The 17911-nt window shown below is 42.3% G+C and overlaps 3 protein-coding genes across 3 annotated transcripts; 2 read left to right on the plus strand and 1 right to left on the minus strand.

Moving 5' to 3' along the window:
• The first annotated feature begins 192 nt into the window (after positions 1–192).
• Positions 193–793, plus strand: LOC18025649 (oleosin 1). Its single transcript, XM_024160316.1, is given in 2 exon segments — positions 193–497; positions 499–793. Coding segments are annotated over 2 exon segments (411 nt in total). The 5' UTR covers positions 193–243; the 3' UTR covers positions 656–793.
• Positions 794–1650: 857 nt separating this feature from the next.
• LOC112089172 lies at positions 1651–7277 on the plus strand. Its single transcript, XM_024160148.1, has 2 exons — positions 1651–4798; positions 4900–7277. Exons 1-2 carry the CDS (start codon positions 1651–1653, stop codon positions 7275–7277), a joined length of 5526 nt encoding a protein of 1841 aa, XP_024015916.1.
• Positions 7278–8164: 887 nt separating this feature from the next.
• Positions 8165–14093, minus strand: LOC112089173 (meiosis-specific protein ASY2-like). The gene is made up of 7 exons (XM_024160149.1): positions 14028–14093; positions 9853–10666; positions 9639–9770; positions 9244–9561; positions 8928–9046; positions 8662–8850; positions 8165–8617 (listed from the first exon to the last, which is right to left on the minus strand). The coding sequence occupies exons 1-7, from the start codon at positions 14091–14093 to the stop codon at positions 8165–8167; spliced, it is 2091 nt and encodes a 696-aa protein (XP_024015917.1).
• Positions 14094–17911: the final 3818 nt, after the last annotated feature.

Here is a 17911-nt window from a genome sequence, read left to right on the forward strand (position 1 = left end):
CCAATAACCTGCTTCAGGAGCGTTCAATCAGATATCTGATACACAAATCTGAGTAATCACGTGTCAGTACCTCGTCAACGTCAAGAATAGTTCCATGCAGAGCTGACACGCCCACTTAACACACGCACGTATCGCTTCTCATCGTTCGCCAAGTGTCTCCTTCCATTTCTCTGTTATATTCATCGACTTTCACACATCATTCACAAATCACAAAATAACAAAAAACAAAAACAAAGAGAGAAAATGGCGGAACAACCAATGTCGCGAAATCTCCATGAATCATCGTCAATATCACCACCGTTGACTCGACAAACTATGAGATTCCTAACAGCTGCGATGATCGGCTTGTCACTTCTAGTACTCTCTGGACTGACGCTCACCGAAACAATGATAGGTTTAATCATAGCTACACCGTTGATGGTTCTCTTCAGCCCGGTGCTGGTGCCAGCAGTGATAACAATTGGGGTTTTAACAGCAGGATTTCTATTTTCGGGTGGCAGCAGCGACGGCTTTATCGTGGATCTATAAGTACGTCATTGGGAAACATCTGATGGGAGCGGATAAAGTAGATTATGCGAAGATGAAGATATCGGAGAAAGCTAAAGAGTTGGGGCATTATGCTCAGTCACAAACACACCAAACCACAAGTAATTAGTAATAATGATAACAAAACAAAAAATAGTAATAATCATATAGATCCACCTTCTGATTTCTTTTAAATTTTAGGTTTACTTATGATCTCAATGTTAAATTAAGTTTTATGTTATCTTACGACTGCTTTTTTTTTTGGTACTGTCCACTCTTTGTTGGACATATATATACTATAAAAGATGTGAAATGTTTTATTCCCTGTGATCCATACAATTTTAACTTCCTTGATTTCTTTTGTTTGTTAATCTGTCTTCCCTATGGTCAGTGTTATTCATGTTTCGATATTCCAAATTTTCCATCACTTAACAAAATATTTTTGTATCATTTGAAAATGTTGTCCTTGCGAAAGTTATCTTTTCATTGCAAAATGCTCATATATTAGTTTTGTTGGAAGGTGAAAACCGCATCCCGGTTTTTTTCGGTACAAACCGAGATCGGCGTAATATAAGTCCGGTTTACAAAGGAACGTACCGGGAAGACTGGGCTGAATAAAGTCTTGGGCCGAACGCAGCCCATTAGGCCGAGGTCGGCGAGAAGCTTCTCGAAAGAACGGAGAAGCTCCCCGAGTTCAGTCGAAAATAGGAAAGTTTCCTAACGGAAAAAGGAAACTAACACGAGAAAAGGAAAAGAACCGAGAGAAAAGGAAAGTCTTCTCGGTCCCATATCGCCGAAGATGTGCTTGAAGACCGACTCAGAGAATATATATAAAGGGAGATGAATCGACACCAGAGAAGACATGATATTCTAGAGAAGACTTAGAGATTGAGAACTCATTACACTAGATTCTTAATTTCATAAAGTCTTAGTTCGTCATTATTTACTTGATAACCGAACTCAGTTGTATCCTCTCGATTCGATCTAATAAAATCGAGTTTACCGATCTAAAAGTACTGTTTTACCCCTTGTCGATATTCATATATCAACAATTGGTGCGCCAGGAAGGGGGCCTAAACAGAATTTTCAGTCTTAAATCGGACTTCGGATAAGATCGAATCAGCAATGACAGATCAAACCAACATTCACGAGGAAAGAAACCCTCTCGGGGGAGAGAACGCTAACGTCCCAACGGAACAAGAAAGAGGAATTCCCGGGGAAAACGCCGGAACTGTAGACGGCCAAACCCCCGCAGCAGTAGGAGGATACAGAACTGAATTGCTGCTCCAAGTGTTCAACGCCCAATTTGAGGCCATTAACAAAAGGAGCGAGGAACGTTTCAGTCAGATGGCGGCACAAATCGCCGAACTCAGTCAAGCACGAACTCCCCTTCGAGTTCGGAACATCATTGACGATCTTAATACTGACGGAGATCCAGCCGGAACTATGAGGTCTACCGCAGTCGGATCAGCAAATGCACCAGCATCGGATTTGAGCCGAGACGCTGAGTTCGAAGCAATGAAGGCGCAACTTCGCGAGATCACTTCGAAGATACACCAAGCAACGAGCGCGGCTCCGGAGATCGAGCGCGTCATTCAAGAAACACAGAAGACACCCTTCACACCACGCGTAGCAGGAACGCTGGTCAAACATATGGAGAAACTAAAGATAAAGGTCTATGAAGGCAATACTGACCCCTGGCACTTTTTAACATCGTTCGGCATCTGCATGAATCGATACCAGTTCAAATCCGCCGAGGAGAGAGACGCAGTTCAGTGCCAACTATTTGTGGAAAGTTTAGGAGGAGTAGCTCTCGACTGGTTCTCGCGACTCGAGGCCAATTCAATCGATAACTACAAGGAGTTAACGACGGCCTTCGTCAAACACTTCTCCGTGTTCATCGGCCAGAACACCAAGAACTCCGAGCTCTGGCAAATAGCCCAAGGACCAAGCGAGAGCCTTCACGATTTCATCCAGCGCTTTAAGACGATTGTCGCTAATTGTACAATCAGCGATGAAGCAGCCCTCTTATGCCTTCAGAAAGGAGCTCGGATAAAGACTAGCTTCCGAAGCGCGATCACGCAGAACCCTCCGCAGACGTTAGAAGATGCATTACACCGAGCTAATACTTACATCGCCGAAGAGGAAGAAGAAGCCGCTTACGAGCAGAGTTATTCAACAAAGCAACCCGAACGTTCGAAAGTAACAACTAACGAACCACAATCTGGATACGGTCGAGGGTACGAGAATCGTAAGAAGTTTTACGCTAATGCGATCCAACAACCGACCAAACAGTGGAACAACAAATGGGTCCGCGGTGAAGAAGATCAGGACGAGTCTTTGTTCTGCGAATTCCATAACCGAAGAGGACATAGCACCGAAGAGTGCAGACACCTGCGTGAATACCTACTCGGCCAATATCGAAAAGGGCCAATCTCAGTTGACGATCTCCGTCGCTTAAACGCGTCCAAGAACAGTGGACAGACCTCGATTGACGATCTCCGTCGTTCAAACATGCCTCGACCGAATAACGCGCAGCTCGAGAACGCAATCACTAAGGATCCGCTAACTCCACCAACTTTACCGGCGTTACCACCGCCGCCACCAAACCCGCCTGCTTTGCCCGAACAACAGAAACGAAATCGCGACGACCGAGCACAAGAGAACCATGCTCCCAAAGCTAGGAAACGCGTCAACATGATAATGGGAGCCATCGAGGCTTGCAGCTATTCGGTTCGAGCTATCAAAGAATACAGTCGACAGGCCGCTAGCGCGCCCAAAGCCCCACAAGATCCGCCGAAAGGGACACCTTTGGTATTTACCGAAGCCGACACAATCGGGCTGCATAAACCGCATAACGACGCCCTTGTTGTCGAACAACTTCTGGACGACGTCGAAGTTAGCCGCATTCTGGTCGATACAGGCAGTTCGGTCAACATCATCTTCAAGGAAGCACTTGATCAGCTCGATTTATCATCCGATAGGATTGAGCCTTTTATCAACCCACTTACAGGTTTCGATGGAGAACGCTGCATGACGGTCGGCATGGTCAACATCCCGATCTACCTCGGTGGAGTCGCAAAGATTATCCAGTTCCTCATCCTCTACAAACCGGCGATCTACAACGCTAATCTCGGTACGCCTTGGTTACACGCGATGAAAGCGGTCGCCTCGACGTACCATCAATGCCTGAAGTTCCCGACTCCCGACGGTGTCTACACTCTCCGAGGAAACCAAGCCGTCGCTCGATCATGCTACATAAACGAGTGCAGACTTCATTCAGCCAACCAAGCCTGTGTCATTAGTTCGTTAGGACCAACGGACAAGCTCGTCATCCAGCAGACAAAACCTAAGCAGGAGTCGATCGTTCAAGTTTGCATCGACGAACTAAGGCCAGAGCGTCAAGTCGGAATCGGCGCCGAGCTCGATCCAATCATCCGCGAGCCACTCATTCACTTTCTGAAACAGCATTCGTCAACCTTCGCTTGGTCGGTGGAAGATATGCCCGGGATCGATCCACAGATCGCGTGTCATGAGCTCAACATCGATCCGACGTATAAGCCAATCAAGCAGAAACGCCAAAAGCTCAGACCAGAGAAGGCACAAGCCGTAAACGATGAGGTCGAGCGGTTGCTCAAAGCCGGATCTATTACTGAAGTCAAATATCCTGATTGGTTAGCAAATCCCGTAGTCGTTAAGAAAAAGAACGGTAAATGGAGGATTTGCGTCGACTTTACCGATCTCAATAAGGCATGTCCGAAAGATAGCTTATCCTTGCCTCATATCGACCGCCTCGTGGAAGCAACTGCCGGGAACGAGCTACTTTCATTTATGGACGCATTCTTCGGATATAATCAGATTCTTATGCATCCGCAAGATCGAGAAAAGACGTCGTTCATCACGGACCGCGGCATATACTACTATAAGGTCATGCCCTTTGGACTGAAGAATGCTGGAGCAACATACCAACGATTGGTGAATCGGATGTTTGCAAGCCAGCTCGGACGGACTATGGAAGTTTACATTGACGATATGCTCGTGAAATCGCTCGTCGATTCCGATCACGTAGGTCATCTTCGCACATGCTTTGATATTTTGGATCAGTATGGCATGAAGCTTAATCCCACTAAGTGTACGTTCGGCATAACATCTGGAGAGTTCCTCGGATACATAGTCACATGGCATGGCATTGAAGCTAATCCAAAACAGATTGCAGTCATACTCGAGCTCCCGTCTCCGACAACCAAACGCGAAGTTCAACGATTCACCGGACGTATTGCAGCATTGAATCGATTTATATCCAGATCGACAGACAAGTGCTTACCTTTCTACCAACTTCTTCGCGGTAACAAACATCTCGAGTGGAATGAGAAGTGCGAAGAAGCCTTTGCCGAGCTGAAGAAATACTTGTCTACGCCGCCATCTTATCCAAACCCGAAACCGGCGAGACACTTTATCTCTACATCGAAATTTTGGAGTTCGCGGTCAGCAGTGTTCTTGTTCGAGAGGACCGTGGCGAGCAGAAGCCAATTTTCTACATAAGTAAATCCCTCGATGGGTTGGAATATCGTTACCCGACCTTGGAGAAATTCGCCTTTGCCGTGGTTATTTCTGCAAAGAAGTTACGCCCGTATTTCCAGTCTTTCTCGATCGTTGTCCTAACCGACTACCCTCTTCGCACCTTCCTCCATAGTCCAAGTCAATCCGGACGACTGGCCAAGTGGGCCATTGAACTTAGCGAGTGTAACATCGAATATCGAGGAAGAACTGCAACGAAGTCTCAAGTCTTAGCGGATTTCTTGGTCAAACTCCCACCTGAGCTCGTCAAAGCTAATCCTGTCATACAACCTTGGATTCTCCACGCCGATGGCTCCTCATCCCATAAAGGATCCGGCGTCGGGATTCGTCTCAAATCCCCCGAAGGAGAGGTTTTCGAACAATCATTCCACCTTGGCTTCCCGGCGTCCAACAACGAAGCCGAGTACGAAGCATTGATCGCCGGACTACGACTTGCCAAAGGTATCGGCGCCGAGCACGTACATGCCTACTGCGATTCTCAACTTGTGGCTAACCAATTTCACGGCGAATACGAGGCCAAGAATGACCGCATGGACGCGTACCTCAAAATCCTTAAGGATGTTGCTTCGGAGTTCTCAACCTTCGAGCTTACAAAGATACCCCGTGATGAGAATGCAACCGCAGACGCCTTAGCCGCTCTCGCAACTAATTCTGATCCCGATCTTCGGCGAACTATCCCAATCGCGGCAATTGAGCGATCAAGTATCGAGCCTGCTCCAAACTGCAACATCATTACACGACGACGTGATTATGAAGCCCAACCCAATCTCGCTCCACCTCTCACCCGAAAGACAAAACCCAGAGAGGTCGTCACCGATCTCAACACCAACTTTGACGAACAAGATGACACCGGATCTGATCTCGAAGATAAATCCGAAGGCCAACATATTCCAATCGATATCGAAGCCGAAGGTGAAGACGAGCCCGAAGATTGGACCTTAGAAATTGTGGGCTACATAGGAGATGGAACGGTCCCGACAGATAAATGGGCAGCTCGACGCCTTAAGGCTCGAGCAGCTCGATATGTGGTCATTAAGGGCACTCTCCTCAAATGGGATGCGTCTGGCGTACTCTTGACTTGTGTTCGCGGCAACGACATCATGGAAGTAATGCAGAAAGTTCACGAAGGAGAAGGAGGGAATCACTCCGGAGCTCGGTCTTTGGCATTCAAGATCAAAAAAGTTGGCTACTACTGGCCTACTATGCTGTCTGACTGCGAAAAGTATACAGCACACTGCGAGAAGTGCCAACGGCACAGCCCAATGATCAACCTTCCTACCGAGCTCTTGATGACCTCGACCGCACGATATCCTTTCATGCGCTGGGCAATGGACATCATCGGTCCTTTTCGCCGATCTACGACTCAGAAGCAGTACGTTTTGGTCGTCACAGATTACTTCACCAAGTGGGTCGAAGCCGAGGCATACCCCGAGATTCATGGAATCGATGTCAAGAAGTTTGTCTGGAAGTTCATCATCTGCCGACACGGAGTCCCGTACGAGATCGTTACGGACAATGGAACCCAGTTCACTTCGATAATTTTCACAGATTTTTGCGCCAAGTGGAAAATCCGACTAAGCTTTTCCACCCCGCGATACCCACAAGGGAACGGACAAGCCGAAGCCACGAACAAAACCATTATCGATGGTCTGAAGAAGCGACTCGATACCGCTAAGGGAACTTGGGCGGACGAGCTCGATGGTGTCTTGTGGTCTCACCGAACTACACCAGGACGTTCGACTGGTCAGTCACCATTCTTCCTTGCGTACGGTACAGAAGCTATGTGTCCAGCCGAACGCAACGTCCCAAGTATTCGCCGAACCATGTTCACCCAGCAACCCGACGCGAATAACGACATGATGCTCGACACAATCGACTTGGTCGAAGAACATCGCGAACGAGCATTACTCCGGATACAAAACTATCAACAACTGGCAGCTCGTTACTATAACAAGAAGGTTAAAGGCCGTCACTTTGAAGATGGCGATCTCGTACTTCGCAAGGTCTATCAAAACACAGAAGAAAAGAACGCAGGAAAACTCGGCGCGAACTGGGAAGGCCCATACCAAGTGATGAAGGTTGTTAAGCCCGGCGTTTATCAACTCATGAAGTTAGACGGAACTCCGATCCAACGATCTTGGAACTCGATGCATCTCAAACGGTACTACTATTAGTTCGTTACGAACCGATCAAAAAAAAAAAAAAAGCCTCTAAACTACTTAGTCGGAGCAAGAAATACTTTTGTACTTAGAACTACGAATGGCTTGATCCCTTTAAAGGGTACGTAGGCAGTTCGTTACCGAGTCCAGCTATAACATCAATAAAATTTTATTAAGTCAAAAACGTCTAAGTTCTAGTTCGGAAAACACAAGATACCGAAATCCTTGTTCTTACATCGACTTCCTGGCCAGTTGTTCGATAGCATTCCACATGAATGCCAACTTAAAAAGCCGAGATCCGTCTCGCAAGCACCCACATGATGCCGTGGTAAAACCACATATCAAAAGCCGCGGCCAGTCCCGCAGTAAAATTTCTAAGTCACCAAGAACAATAAGCCGAGCACATCTCGCATACTTAGGTTCGACTTAGAAAAACCTTGAACTCGTTTCGTGCGTTTACAAGAGTTTGAATCAATTCACTCTTCCAGTACGAAACGATTCACTTGGGTTCCTCAGGCCGAGCTCAAATGCTCGCACAATAAGCCGAACTCCTCAGATTCGCACCATAAGCAGAGTTCACAACACTCGCAAAACGTAAGCCGAATTATCGCAATTCGCTATCGAAAGATAAAATTATGTGTATTGATCTAGTACTTTAAGCATTAGTCACAAATCGTTACCAACGAAATAAAGTAAAAGTTCAAGTTAGATACCGATCTACTACTTAAAAGATTCTTCTAAATCGTTAAGATAAGAAAGAAGAAGAGAAACGAGCATATAATTAAAAGCCTCCCGAGAGGCAAATAAGTTCAAGAACCCACTAAGGGCTCGGAAACAAAAATAATACAAGCAAAATAACCCATGAAAGGGCAAATGAGTTCGAGAAAAAGAACAGAAAAAGATTAAGCGGTCTTTGAGGTTGCGGCTTGATCAGCGTTAAGTGTATCCTCGTTCGAACCAAACTGTTCGCGCCTCGCAGGATCTTGCGCGCTTTGGGTTACATTCACAGCCGGCGCATCATCCTCCTCCGCGAAAGGAGACATCTTCTTATCCTCTTCAGTGAGAACGCAAGCATCGACCGAACGGAAGTCTTCCAACGCCTTGGCATGCTTTGCCTCGATGTCAGCTACCATCTCGGGCGGGACCTCGTACAAGCCCTTCTTCTTCAACTGCTTGATGAAGCCAAGAACTCCTGTGAGCTGGTTGACCACCAAGTACGGCTTCCGAGCCCTGTCAGCGTCGTCCAAGCTCCGGATGACCTTCTCTAAACGCTCGCAGGCCTTTGCATGCACGCTCTTAGCTCGAGCCTTCCAGTTTGCCACCAAGCCCCTCAGTCGCTCCCGGTCTTTCTTGAACTCTTGAGAAAGCAATGTTTGAGCCTCAGTCAGGCGGTCCTTACCGCTTTAAGCTCAGCGCTCTCCTGCTTCAGTAAATCGACCGAGGAATGGAGAGTGTCATTGATTTGGAGCTCGGTAGCAAGGCGCTCTTCTGCTTTGGCGATCCTCTCCTCAAGCTCCGCGACTCTCACTTGCTCGTCGTACAGGGCAACCTCGTACGCGGCGACCAGAGTGTTGGTCTGGCTGGCGAGCTGCACAAAGTGAAGCATTGGTTAGAGCTCATACTTAGAAAAAATATCAAAATAAAAAGAAGGGATAGAAGAAGTACCACGGCGGTGGTACGAGCAATCCCCTTGTACAAGTTAGGGAACCAGAGGTCAGAGATCGCTGGTAGACTCGGGACGTCGGAGGAGATCTTGTGGTAAAGATCGGCGCAAGCGTCGATGTCTCCTCAAAAGGACCCTCTTCATCATAGTCAAAACACACCTTAGTCCTTTTGAATGGCTCCGGCTCCGGAGAGTCCTCAGCGTGCTCCCTATGTCGCCTTTTCCGGGAGTTGGAGGCTTCAGGCTGATCCTAAGGAATCGCGAGATCCGACATTGCAGCTGTCGGAGGATCCAGTTCGGCAGCGGTGTCTGGCATACGAGAAGACCCTTCGATTCTCTTTATCTTCTTTGAGGATTTCTTCTTCTTCAGCTTCTTCTGACCAGTCTGGTCAGGTGAGTTCGCAGCAGGAGGCAGTTCTTCGGGCTGCTCGTTCGTCACTTCAGTGGCAGGGATAGAAGTCGGATCTGCAACGTTCGGCTCTTCTTCATCGAATAAAGTTGGAATCTCGTCGAGTGACAGCATCCTGGCAGTTCGTGTGCGTTTGGCTTGCGACTTAGGTGCTTTTCGTCTTGGAGCAGCTCGGGGCTTGTTAGCTCGAGCTTTTGGCTTCTGCGGTTTCGGTTCTCGGACAGAAGCTGCAATGAAAATATGTCAAGGAGGAGTTCGGAATAAACTCAAAATAAGAACACGAAAATAAGCTCGACGATCAAACCTGCTTTCTTAGATCGGCATTGGAGAATTTCTTCCCAAACTTCGGGCCAACGACGTTTACCGGCTTCGCTGAAGGCTTCTTCGAATTCAGATGTGAGCCCGGAGTTGAGAATAATGCTCGGAAGATGACGACCTGCAAAGATGAATCGAGGGAGAATTAGCGAAATAAAAAGTTGATAAGAAAAACGACAAAGTACAAGATCATCTAAATCTACCGATCGGAATCTTCCACTCCGATTGAGTCGGGATGTCAGAGTTACTGACTGTGATATCGTTCATCTCAAGGAAGAAGTATAGAGATTCACAGTCGTTGAATTTACTGGGTTTAGGCCCAGTGACTATGTTTTTCTTCGGCTTAGCATTCGCAGCGAAGAACCACTCCTTGGATTTGTGGATGTTCACCGAGAAGAGGTCCTCGAAAAGCCGACTGGTTGGAATCTCACCGAGCTCGTCCCATAGAGATACGAACCCTACGTAGTTCGTTATCGAAGCCGGCATCACCTGCGTGAGAGCTACGCCACGACGATTGCAGTAGCCGAGCAGGCGAGAAGGAATTGGGAAGGAGAGTCCGCACTGCGTAAAGTATGTCAGGTAAACGCAGAGGAAACCCTCGGGGACGTCCCACGGTCGATCTCCAGCTTCTGGAATTATGAAGATGACTCGGTCCAAGAGTCCGCTTTCTTCGAGCACGGCACGAACAGCATCCGGAGAGACAGAGGAAGATGGCACGTTGCTGGGACGAACGACTTTGCACGTTGGAAGTGGTGGCGAAGCATGAATCACAGCATCGAGGTTATCCTCGGCAGCTTCCGCCTCAGTAGCGCCCTCTTCCTGATTCTCTCCTTCAGCTTCCTCGACCTCCTCGATCTCGTGGTCAATACCACCAACGTTCGGCCTAACCCGAGCTTCCGTCTCGCGAGTTTCTGTCGCCAGTCGCTCGGTAGCTTCGACTCGAACCCTAGCACGGCTGCTGCTCGCATCCACCGACTTAGAGTTCTTACGAACTAACTGTGGGGGATTGCCTTCCCCCTAAGAAGAGTCAGATGAACGAGGATGTGAAGAGGAAGAGCTCGGCTCCGAAGGCTCGCGACGATCTTCTGGAAGGATCTGATTAGAGGAGGAATTGATTGAAGAAGAGTTCGAAGACATGTTGAGTTCGGAGGAATGGAGTCGAAAGAAGATCTGTGAAAAATTAAGAACAGCTTGAAGATCGATCGGAAAAGGTTGAAGATCGATCGGAGAACTTGAAGATCGATCGGAAAAGGTTGAAGATCGATCGGAGAATTTGAAGGTCGATCGGAAAACCCAAGAAATCGCGGCGGCGAGAGTTGAGGAAACGAGAGAGAACTACAAACGAAAACTAGAGAGAGAAGTAAAATCTAGAGAGAAGGGAGAGCAGCGTACCTTATATATGCTTGAACGAGAATAATGAATGCGAGAAGAAGTTTTTCACTTATAAACAGTGGGAATCGTGGGTTCCTCGATTTTTGCAAAAATCTCGGAATTCACGCGCCTCATTGAAGACAGGGTGCGAAACGTCCGGGAATGCGAATCGACTGCAGTTACCGATCTCAGTTTGTGACTTACTTTGAATCAAATAAGTTCGACTAAAGCCACTTCCTTTCATCGAACTGAGGGGGGGGGGCTAACTGTTGGAGGTGAAAACCGCACCCCGGTTTTCTCCGGGACAAACCGAAATCGGCGTAATATAAGCCCGGTTTACAAAGGAATGTACCGGAAAGACTGGGCTGAATAAAATCTTGGGCCGAACGCAGCCCATTAGGCCGAGGTCGGCGAGAAGCTTCTCGAAGGAACGGAGAAGCTCCCCGAGTTCGGTCGAAAATAGGAAAGTTTCCTAACGGAAAAAGGAAACTAACACGAGAAAAGGAAAGGAACCGAGAGAAAAAGAAAGTCCTCTCGGTCTCATATCGCCGAAGATATGCTTGAAGACCGACTCAGAGAATATATATAAAGGGAGATGAATCGACACTAGAGAAGACAGGATATTCTAGGGAAGACTTAGAGACTGAGAACTCATTACACTAGATTCTTAGTTTCATAAAGTCTTAGTTCGTCATTATTTACTTGATAACCGAACTCAGTTGTATCCTCTCGATTCGATCTAATAAAACCGAGTTTACCGATCTAAAAGTACTGTTTTACCCCTTGTCGATATTCATATATCAACAAGTTTAAAAATCATATTGTGGTAAAGTGAAAAAAGAGTATCCAATGGCATATTTTTAATTTTTCTTTTTTCGGGTCATCGATAGCAGATTGGTCTTATTTTTATTATTTGGTTTAGAAAAGGGGGAAAAAGGAAACAATTTTTTTTCTTGAAAAAAGGAAACATTTTTCTTTCTTTAAAAAAAAAGGAAACATTACTTACAATTAAAAGTAAAAATCATTTCAACAAGCAGGGGAAATAGAAAAGTTTTGGGGACAGATTCTTAAACTAACTACTAGGTTTGAACCAAAAAAACATAACTACTAGGCCTTAATTCGGCCTTAATCATATATATGATTTTAGGTGAACTTTTTCCGCCACATCAGCATCTGAATGGAGGACACCTGTCCTTTCAATTAATTAATAAATTATAAATTTTAAAATAAAAAAAATAAAAACTAATTAATACTACTACTTTTAACTTAACTATTCTATTTAATGTTTATTTCATATGTATTTATGTTCATAACTATTAAATTACATTAATATTAAAGCTTTTCACATTCCTAACAAAAATAAATAAACAACATTTTTAACTTTTTACATTTCTAATTTTTTGGTATTCGTCTAAAACTTTTTAATAATTTTTTATACTAACTTGATATTTTTCTTCCGGCTTATCTTTATCATAAACACTTTTTTCGAAGCTTGTTGTATGAAAAAATTTAAAAATGTAGCGTTATCTTCATTCAAAGATTTGACAGTTTTTATGGGTCAAATATGATATTATTATAGCTGCATTTTATTGTGAAACATAACGTATGAGGTAGTTCTTGCAGAATCAAGGCAATTGTACATGTCATAAATTTGAGAACATTAAAAATTGGAGGTAATTATATGTTTTCAAGCAATTCAACCAAAAAAATATGACTTTTATCTACGTCTTTTTTATTTATAATATGTTTATAATTTCTAAAATAGTAGAATAATTTTTTTAATTATCATATTTCAAATCCTTAAAAAAAGTTATTTGTTTTACAAAGAATTTATTTTTTTAAAATCTAATACTAAACAATCAAACAAATTATCATATTCTTATAATTAAATATATATATATATATATATATAAACACAAATATATTTTTATATTATGTGAAACAAAATCTGTGCGTATGTGCAGATATAAATCTAGTAATACATAATGAGCGGTGACTGTGGTGTACTGTACATGTGGTGATCTAACCCAGATTCCGATATTTGATTGTCGGGTTATGTTCTAATTTGTACGGTTCTAATTTGTACGACTAGATGTTTTATGTTTTGTTGAAATTTGAGATATAATGAGTTGCACTTTTCTGAAAATGATTTGATCTTTTAATTTTTTAATAATAACGTTTGTCCAAAGTTTGAAATTTGGAAGACTTTTTTTTTTTTCTTTTTTTGTCATCTGAATATCGATTTAAAGCCCAGAGGGCAAAGTTTGGTACAACATATATCCAGTTAAGGCCCATATCATACACAACACGTGTATAGGTGGAGAAAAGCATCAACTATGTGGCAGTCCTAGAGAAGATCGGAAGTTTCAATTCATGCATATCGTCGTTGCATTTTTTTGATAAAATACTTTTTATACTCATGTTTGTGTAGTAGTTGTATTAAAATGAGTGTAAAAGATAATTATTGATGTATTATGGGTATGCATTATTGATCAAAACATAATATTTTCTATGGTAATTTCATATCATGAAGGGTGGTGTGTTATGTAGATGGCGTTATGTAGATGGCTCATGTAACGAGATTGATAATGGGAGCAAGAAATGTTCGTAAAAGTTTCTCTCTTCTACACATTTGAATTAAAAGCTTTTATAGGAGCAATGAATTATTTGATTTTATTAGAATATTTGTTGTCACAGATTGCTTTGAATTTGTAAAAGCGGTGTCTGTATTGAAGGAGTGACATGTATTCCATCTTAAAAAGATTGAGAAGAGTTAGTGAAAATGGTGTCTGTACTAGAAAAATTTACTAACAAGAAATTTTCGAGAGATTAGATATGCATATGTGATTTTTCTGTAACAAAAAACACACTTTCGCAATTATTTAGTTAGTTTTCATTTAAAATATGGTTCACCTAATTCCACATATCTGCGAGAGAGCTACAATCTTAAAATAAGATAGACGACAAGTTTACTGTTACCAGCGGCAAGGAGTCTGAGAGATCCTACCTGGGTGGAAAGCTCGGAAATGCAATCTTCAGAGTTTGCATCATAAGCAGATCCGCACAGTCTCATCTAATACTATTTAATAGAGATATTGTGGGCAGTGATCAACTGAGAAAAATAACAAAAAGAAAAGCTTTGAGTAAAAAAATAAAGAAAACTAACTAACAAAGCAAAAAAGAAAAATATATTTGCCCCAGGATATCAATATAGCATCCCCAATTTTCAGGCCCAGTAGAAGGTTCAGCACTGGTCCGCTCTAGTAATCCTAGCTCCTCTTTCCCTATAAAAAGAGAGCATCCATTTTACTTTTCCCCTCATCATTATTTGCAGTCACTCAGAGAAAAAGAGAGAGAGAGAGTTTTAAGAGCGAGAGAGAGATTTCCTCGGCTTCCAATCGCCGCCGACCAGCTACTGCCGCCAGCCACAGCCGCCGATCCACCACCACCATCGATTGCAGCCGCCGCTATTTCCGCCGTCCGCCGCGAGAGAAAGAAAAAGTCGCCAAGAATCCCAACTTTCTTGTCGACTCCTTGATTCCTTCGTCACGTGCTCTCTATGATCTAGATCTGCAAAACTGTGAATGTGAAAATTAGATCTAGGCTTTTATTGTTTTATTGATTTGTCTTTGATGTGTTGAGTCTAGATCTATTCAGGTTGATTTGTGTCACAGACACAAATATTATTGATGGATATAAATAGAAGCATGAGAAGGTGAATTGATTAAGGAAAACATTAGATGAAGCACCAACATACTTGTTTGTTCATCTTGGTTGCTTGGCTAATGATTGTAGAGTAGTTAGAACGAGGTGATCGACCGCATTACAAAAAATGGAGCTATTTTGGCTAAATTTTAATACGGAAATAAATCGTCATAAATTTATGACATTTTTAATACAATATCGTGACCAAAATTTTATGTCACAAATGAGTAACTGTTTCGTCATAATATTTATGATGATCTAAACTGTAGCCAACTTTTGTCGCAATTAGTAACAAAATTGTGACAAAAGTAACAGTCCTAACAACTGTGACAATATTATGACCAAATATTTTATCACAACTTAGTTACAAACTTATAATGGATTGATCAGTAGCAATTTGTGACGATGTAATGACTAAACGCTAGTTGTTAATAGCTACAAATAAAAAAAAAAAATCGTAAAAAATGCAACTGAAAAGTGTAGCAAATTCGTTGCAATTTTAGACTGATGTATGAACATTTTATTCAGTAATAAGTTCTAATGAATTAGCTCGTTTAACATTTTTTTTTCAGAAGAATATATATCTATATATTGATGAAGTTGTATAAATCCAAATGCTGATATTATTTTTCTATAATACAAGTCCTTTTTAAATAGATTTTTTTCTTTCTAAATAGATTTTAAACATTTACATTTACTATGCTCTCAATTTCGATCAAACTTTACAAGCTAGAAAAATAAGATCCATGATTATCTCTTATTTTTTCAACTACTCCACGGTTATATAACCCATGTAACATTGGTGAATCATGATTATCAACAAAAATATTCCAAAATATATGATAAGTACAAAAGTTCAGTTATTTGAAAATGGATTTATAAAATGTTGGTAATGTAAAAAGAAAAACAACTTAATGTTGGTTTAGTGAACATTAAAAATATCCAGAAAACAAAGTTTGCAGAGATGATTAGTCTTTTTATGATTATAAGCTAATATATATATATATATATACATATGGTTTTTTACAAAGATGTACATAATTTATTTTTCATATTTTTTATGAACAAATAATAAGAGAGAAATTAATTATTTATAATCATTAAAACAAATAGTAATTAATTTTATGTGTATAAATAAGAAAGCCCATTAGCCAAAATTTTATATGTTAATTTAACCCATTAGCCAAAAACACTTAGACACAGAAAGGAGTGTGCGTGTGTATATATGTATAATATCCTTCGACAGAAAAGCCGCCGCTTTACACAGAGAGAGAGAGAGCATGTCGTCGAGAATAAATAGTGAAAAAAGGAAAGCGTGGTTTGGGCAATGATCCACCAGTGCATCATCCACCGTCGCCTATGTTGTTTGGTGTGTTTCTCGCCGTTGGGTCCATAACAAAGAGAGGAAGGGAGTGATCTTGTCGGAGGAGGAGAAAGAGGAAAGCGTGGTTTGGGCAATGATCTGGAGGTCTATAGAGAGCAGATCGGAGGTTCAAGGACAAGCGGAGCAGATCAGAGCCGGCTCAGAGAAAATCATCAAAGAAGTATATGAAGAGGAAGAAGAAGACAGTTCAACATAGGGTTTTGTGAGCGAGATTACGGTCAGATCTGAGCAAAATAAGATTGGACAGAAAGCGGGTATGAATAGAAGACATATCCAGGAAGCCACCAGGGTTTTATTAACCGCCGACTAAGTTAAAACCTCGCCGCCACACTTTTTGCTTCGTGCACAAGAATCAGAAGACGCTGATAAGAACCACAAAACCCCAACTACACCTTAACATGAACCGCAACCGTTTTCTAACATCAGCAGATCGCCAAACGCTGAAAGTGATATATCATGGTTTTTATGGTTTTTAACCATGGTATAGGTCTTATTTATAGAGCCTTTCTAGTGTTTTTCGAGTCTTTTGGAGTCTTTACAGGTCTTAGGTACGTTTGGAGCTTAACTGGAGATTTTGGAGCACTTTGGAGCTTAATCAGGATCAAATTCGTCAAGGATGGATTTTGTGCTTTAGTGTCGCTCGACACCATGGAGAGTGACGCTCGACACCGATCGAAGAAATAAGGAAAAGGCGATTTTGTTTCCTGTTTGAAGAAGGAGTTGGGCCCAGAAGTTTCCAAATATTCCCTAAGAAGTCTAAAACGTGTTTTAAAGTTATAAATAGGGTTTTTAGCCACCTTATATCGATACCTTAGATTTTCTTAGAGAGAACTTTTGTTTTTGAGAGCTTTTGGGGAGACAAGTCTGAAACTCTGTTCCGGAGAGAGAAGATTTCGAATCCCTATTTATTAATCTATTTACTGCTTTCTGCAATCTATTCATTCATGTTTATTGCTTCAATCTCCATGTCTGAGTAGTTTGCTTGTTAGGTTTAGGGTTCTCATAAAGAATTTCATTAGATGTTGGATTGATTGATTAGTTAGGGTTCATAATCTATTTAGTTCTTCACCATAGGTTGTTCTTAAAGTAATTCTAGACTGGCCACCTAGAACTTAGATCTTAGGTTAATTGATTGACACGGAAGTGTAATTGAATAACTGGAAAGAACCTAGGGTGAGCAAAGTAGCTATTCGCAAAGGAATTTGGTTTAGATACTTTGTGAACATATCGAACTTGAGCATTAAAGCTGGTTTATGTCTTTAGGATTTGCAAAGGAATTTGGAATTATAGGATTTAGACTTAGATAATTCTCGCAACGGAAGTTGGTTAATTATAATTTCGTGATTTGAGTTCAAGAACTGTGCTTAACCCTGAACCCTGATTTATCGATTAATCTGCATTCTGTGATTTACTGAGAAATACCCTGAGCCTAATTCTTTTCCATCGAGTTTACAACCGTTTTGCTTTCATTGTTGCTTTTAATTTCATTGTGTTTTCTTAGCGTAATTCAAGCCTATAGAGTTTATTGAACGAATCTCTCGTCTCTGTGGTTCGACCCCTATTATACTACAACTGCACATCTGTGCTCTTGCAGAGTAGCTTAGGGATTAAACTTTGAGCAGATCAAGTTTTGGCGCCGTTGCCAGGGACTTGATTTTCGCCATTAAACTTTAGTTCTTGAGTTTTGACTAAGTTTTTCTTAGTGTCGAGCGACACTACTAGTGGTGTCGCGTGACACTCATCGTTTTTCTTAATTTTATTTTTACTTTGTTACTTTCTCTTTGTCTCAGAAACCAGCAGAG

This window comes from Eutrema salsugineum, unplaced genomic scaffold, assembly GCF_000478725.1.
Source record: "Eutrema salsugineum unplaced genomic scaffold, Eutsalg1_0 scaffold_12, whole genome shotgun sequence".
NCBI lineage: Eukaryota > Viridiplantae > Streptophyta > Magnoliopsida > Brassicales > Brassicaceae > Eutrema > Eutrema salsugineum.

What these genes read in the sequence shown, in the direction of transcription:
- LOC112089172 (XM_024160148.1), top strand. Translation starts at nt 1,651, where the DNA reads ATGACAGATCAAACCAACATTCACGAGGAAAGAAACCCTCTCGGGGGA. An exon ending in AGTTCAACGATTCACCGGAC is followed by an intron (nt 4,799 to 4,899) that starts GTATTGCAGCAT and finishes TGGAATGAGAAG; the next exon opens with TGCGAAGAAGCCTTTGCCGA.
- LOC112089173 (XM_024160149.1), bottom strand. Translation starts at nt 14,093, where the DNA reads ATGAGACTGTGCGGATCTGCTTATGATGCAAACTCTGAAGATTGCATT. An exon ending in GGAGTGGAAGATTCCGATCG is followed by an intron (nt 9,771 to 9,852) that starts GTAGATTTAGAT and finishes TCATCTTTGCAG; the next exon opens with GTCGTCATCTTCCGAGCATT. An exon ending in AGAGCGCTGAGCTTAAAGCG is followed by an intron (nt 8,618 to 8,661) that starts GTAAGGACCGCC and finishes CTTTCTCAAGAG; the next exon opens with TTCAAGAAAGACCGGGAGCG.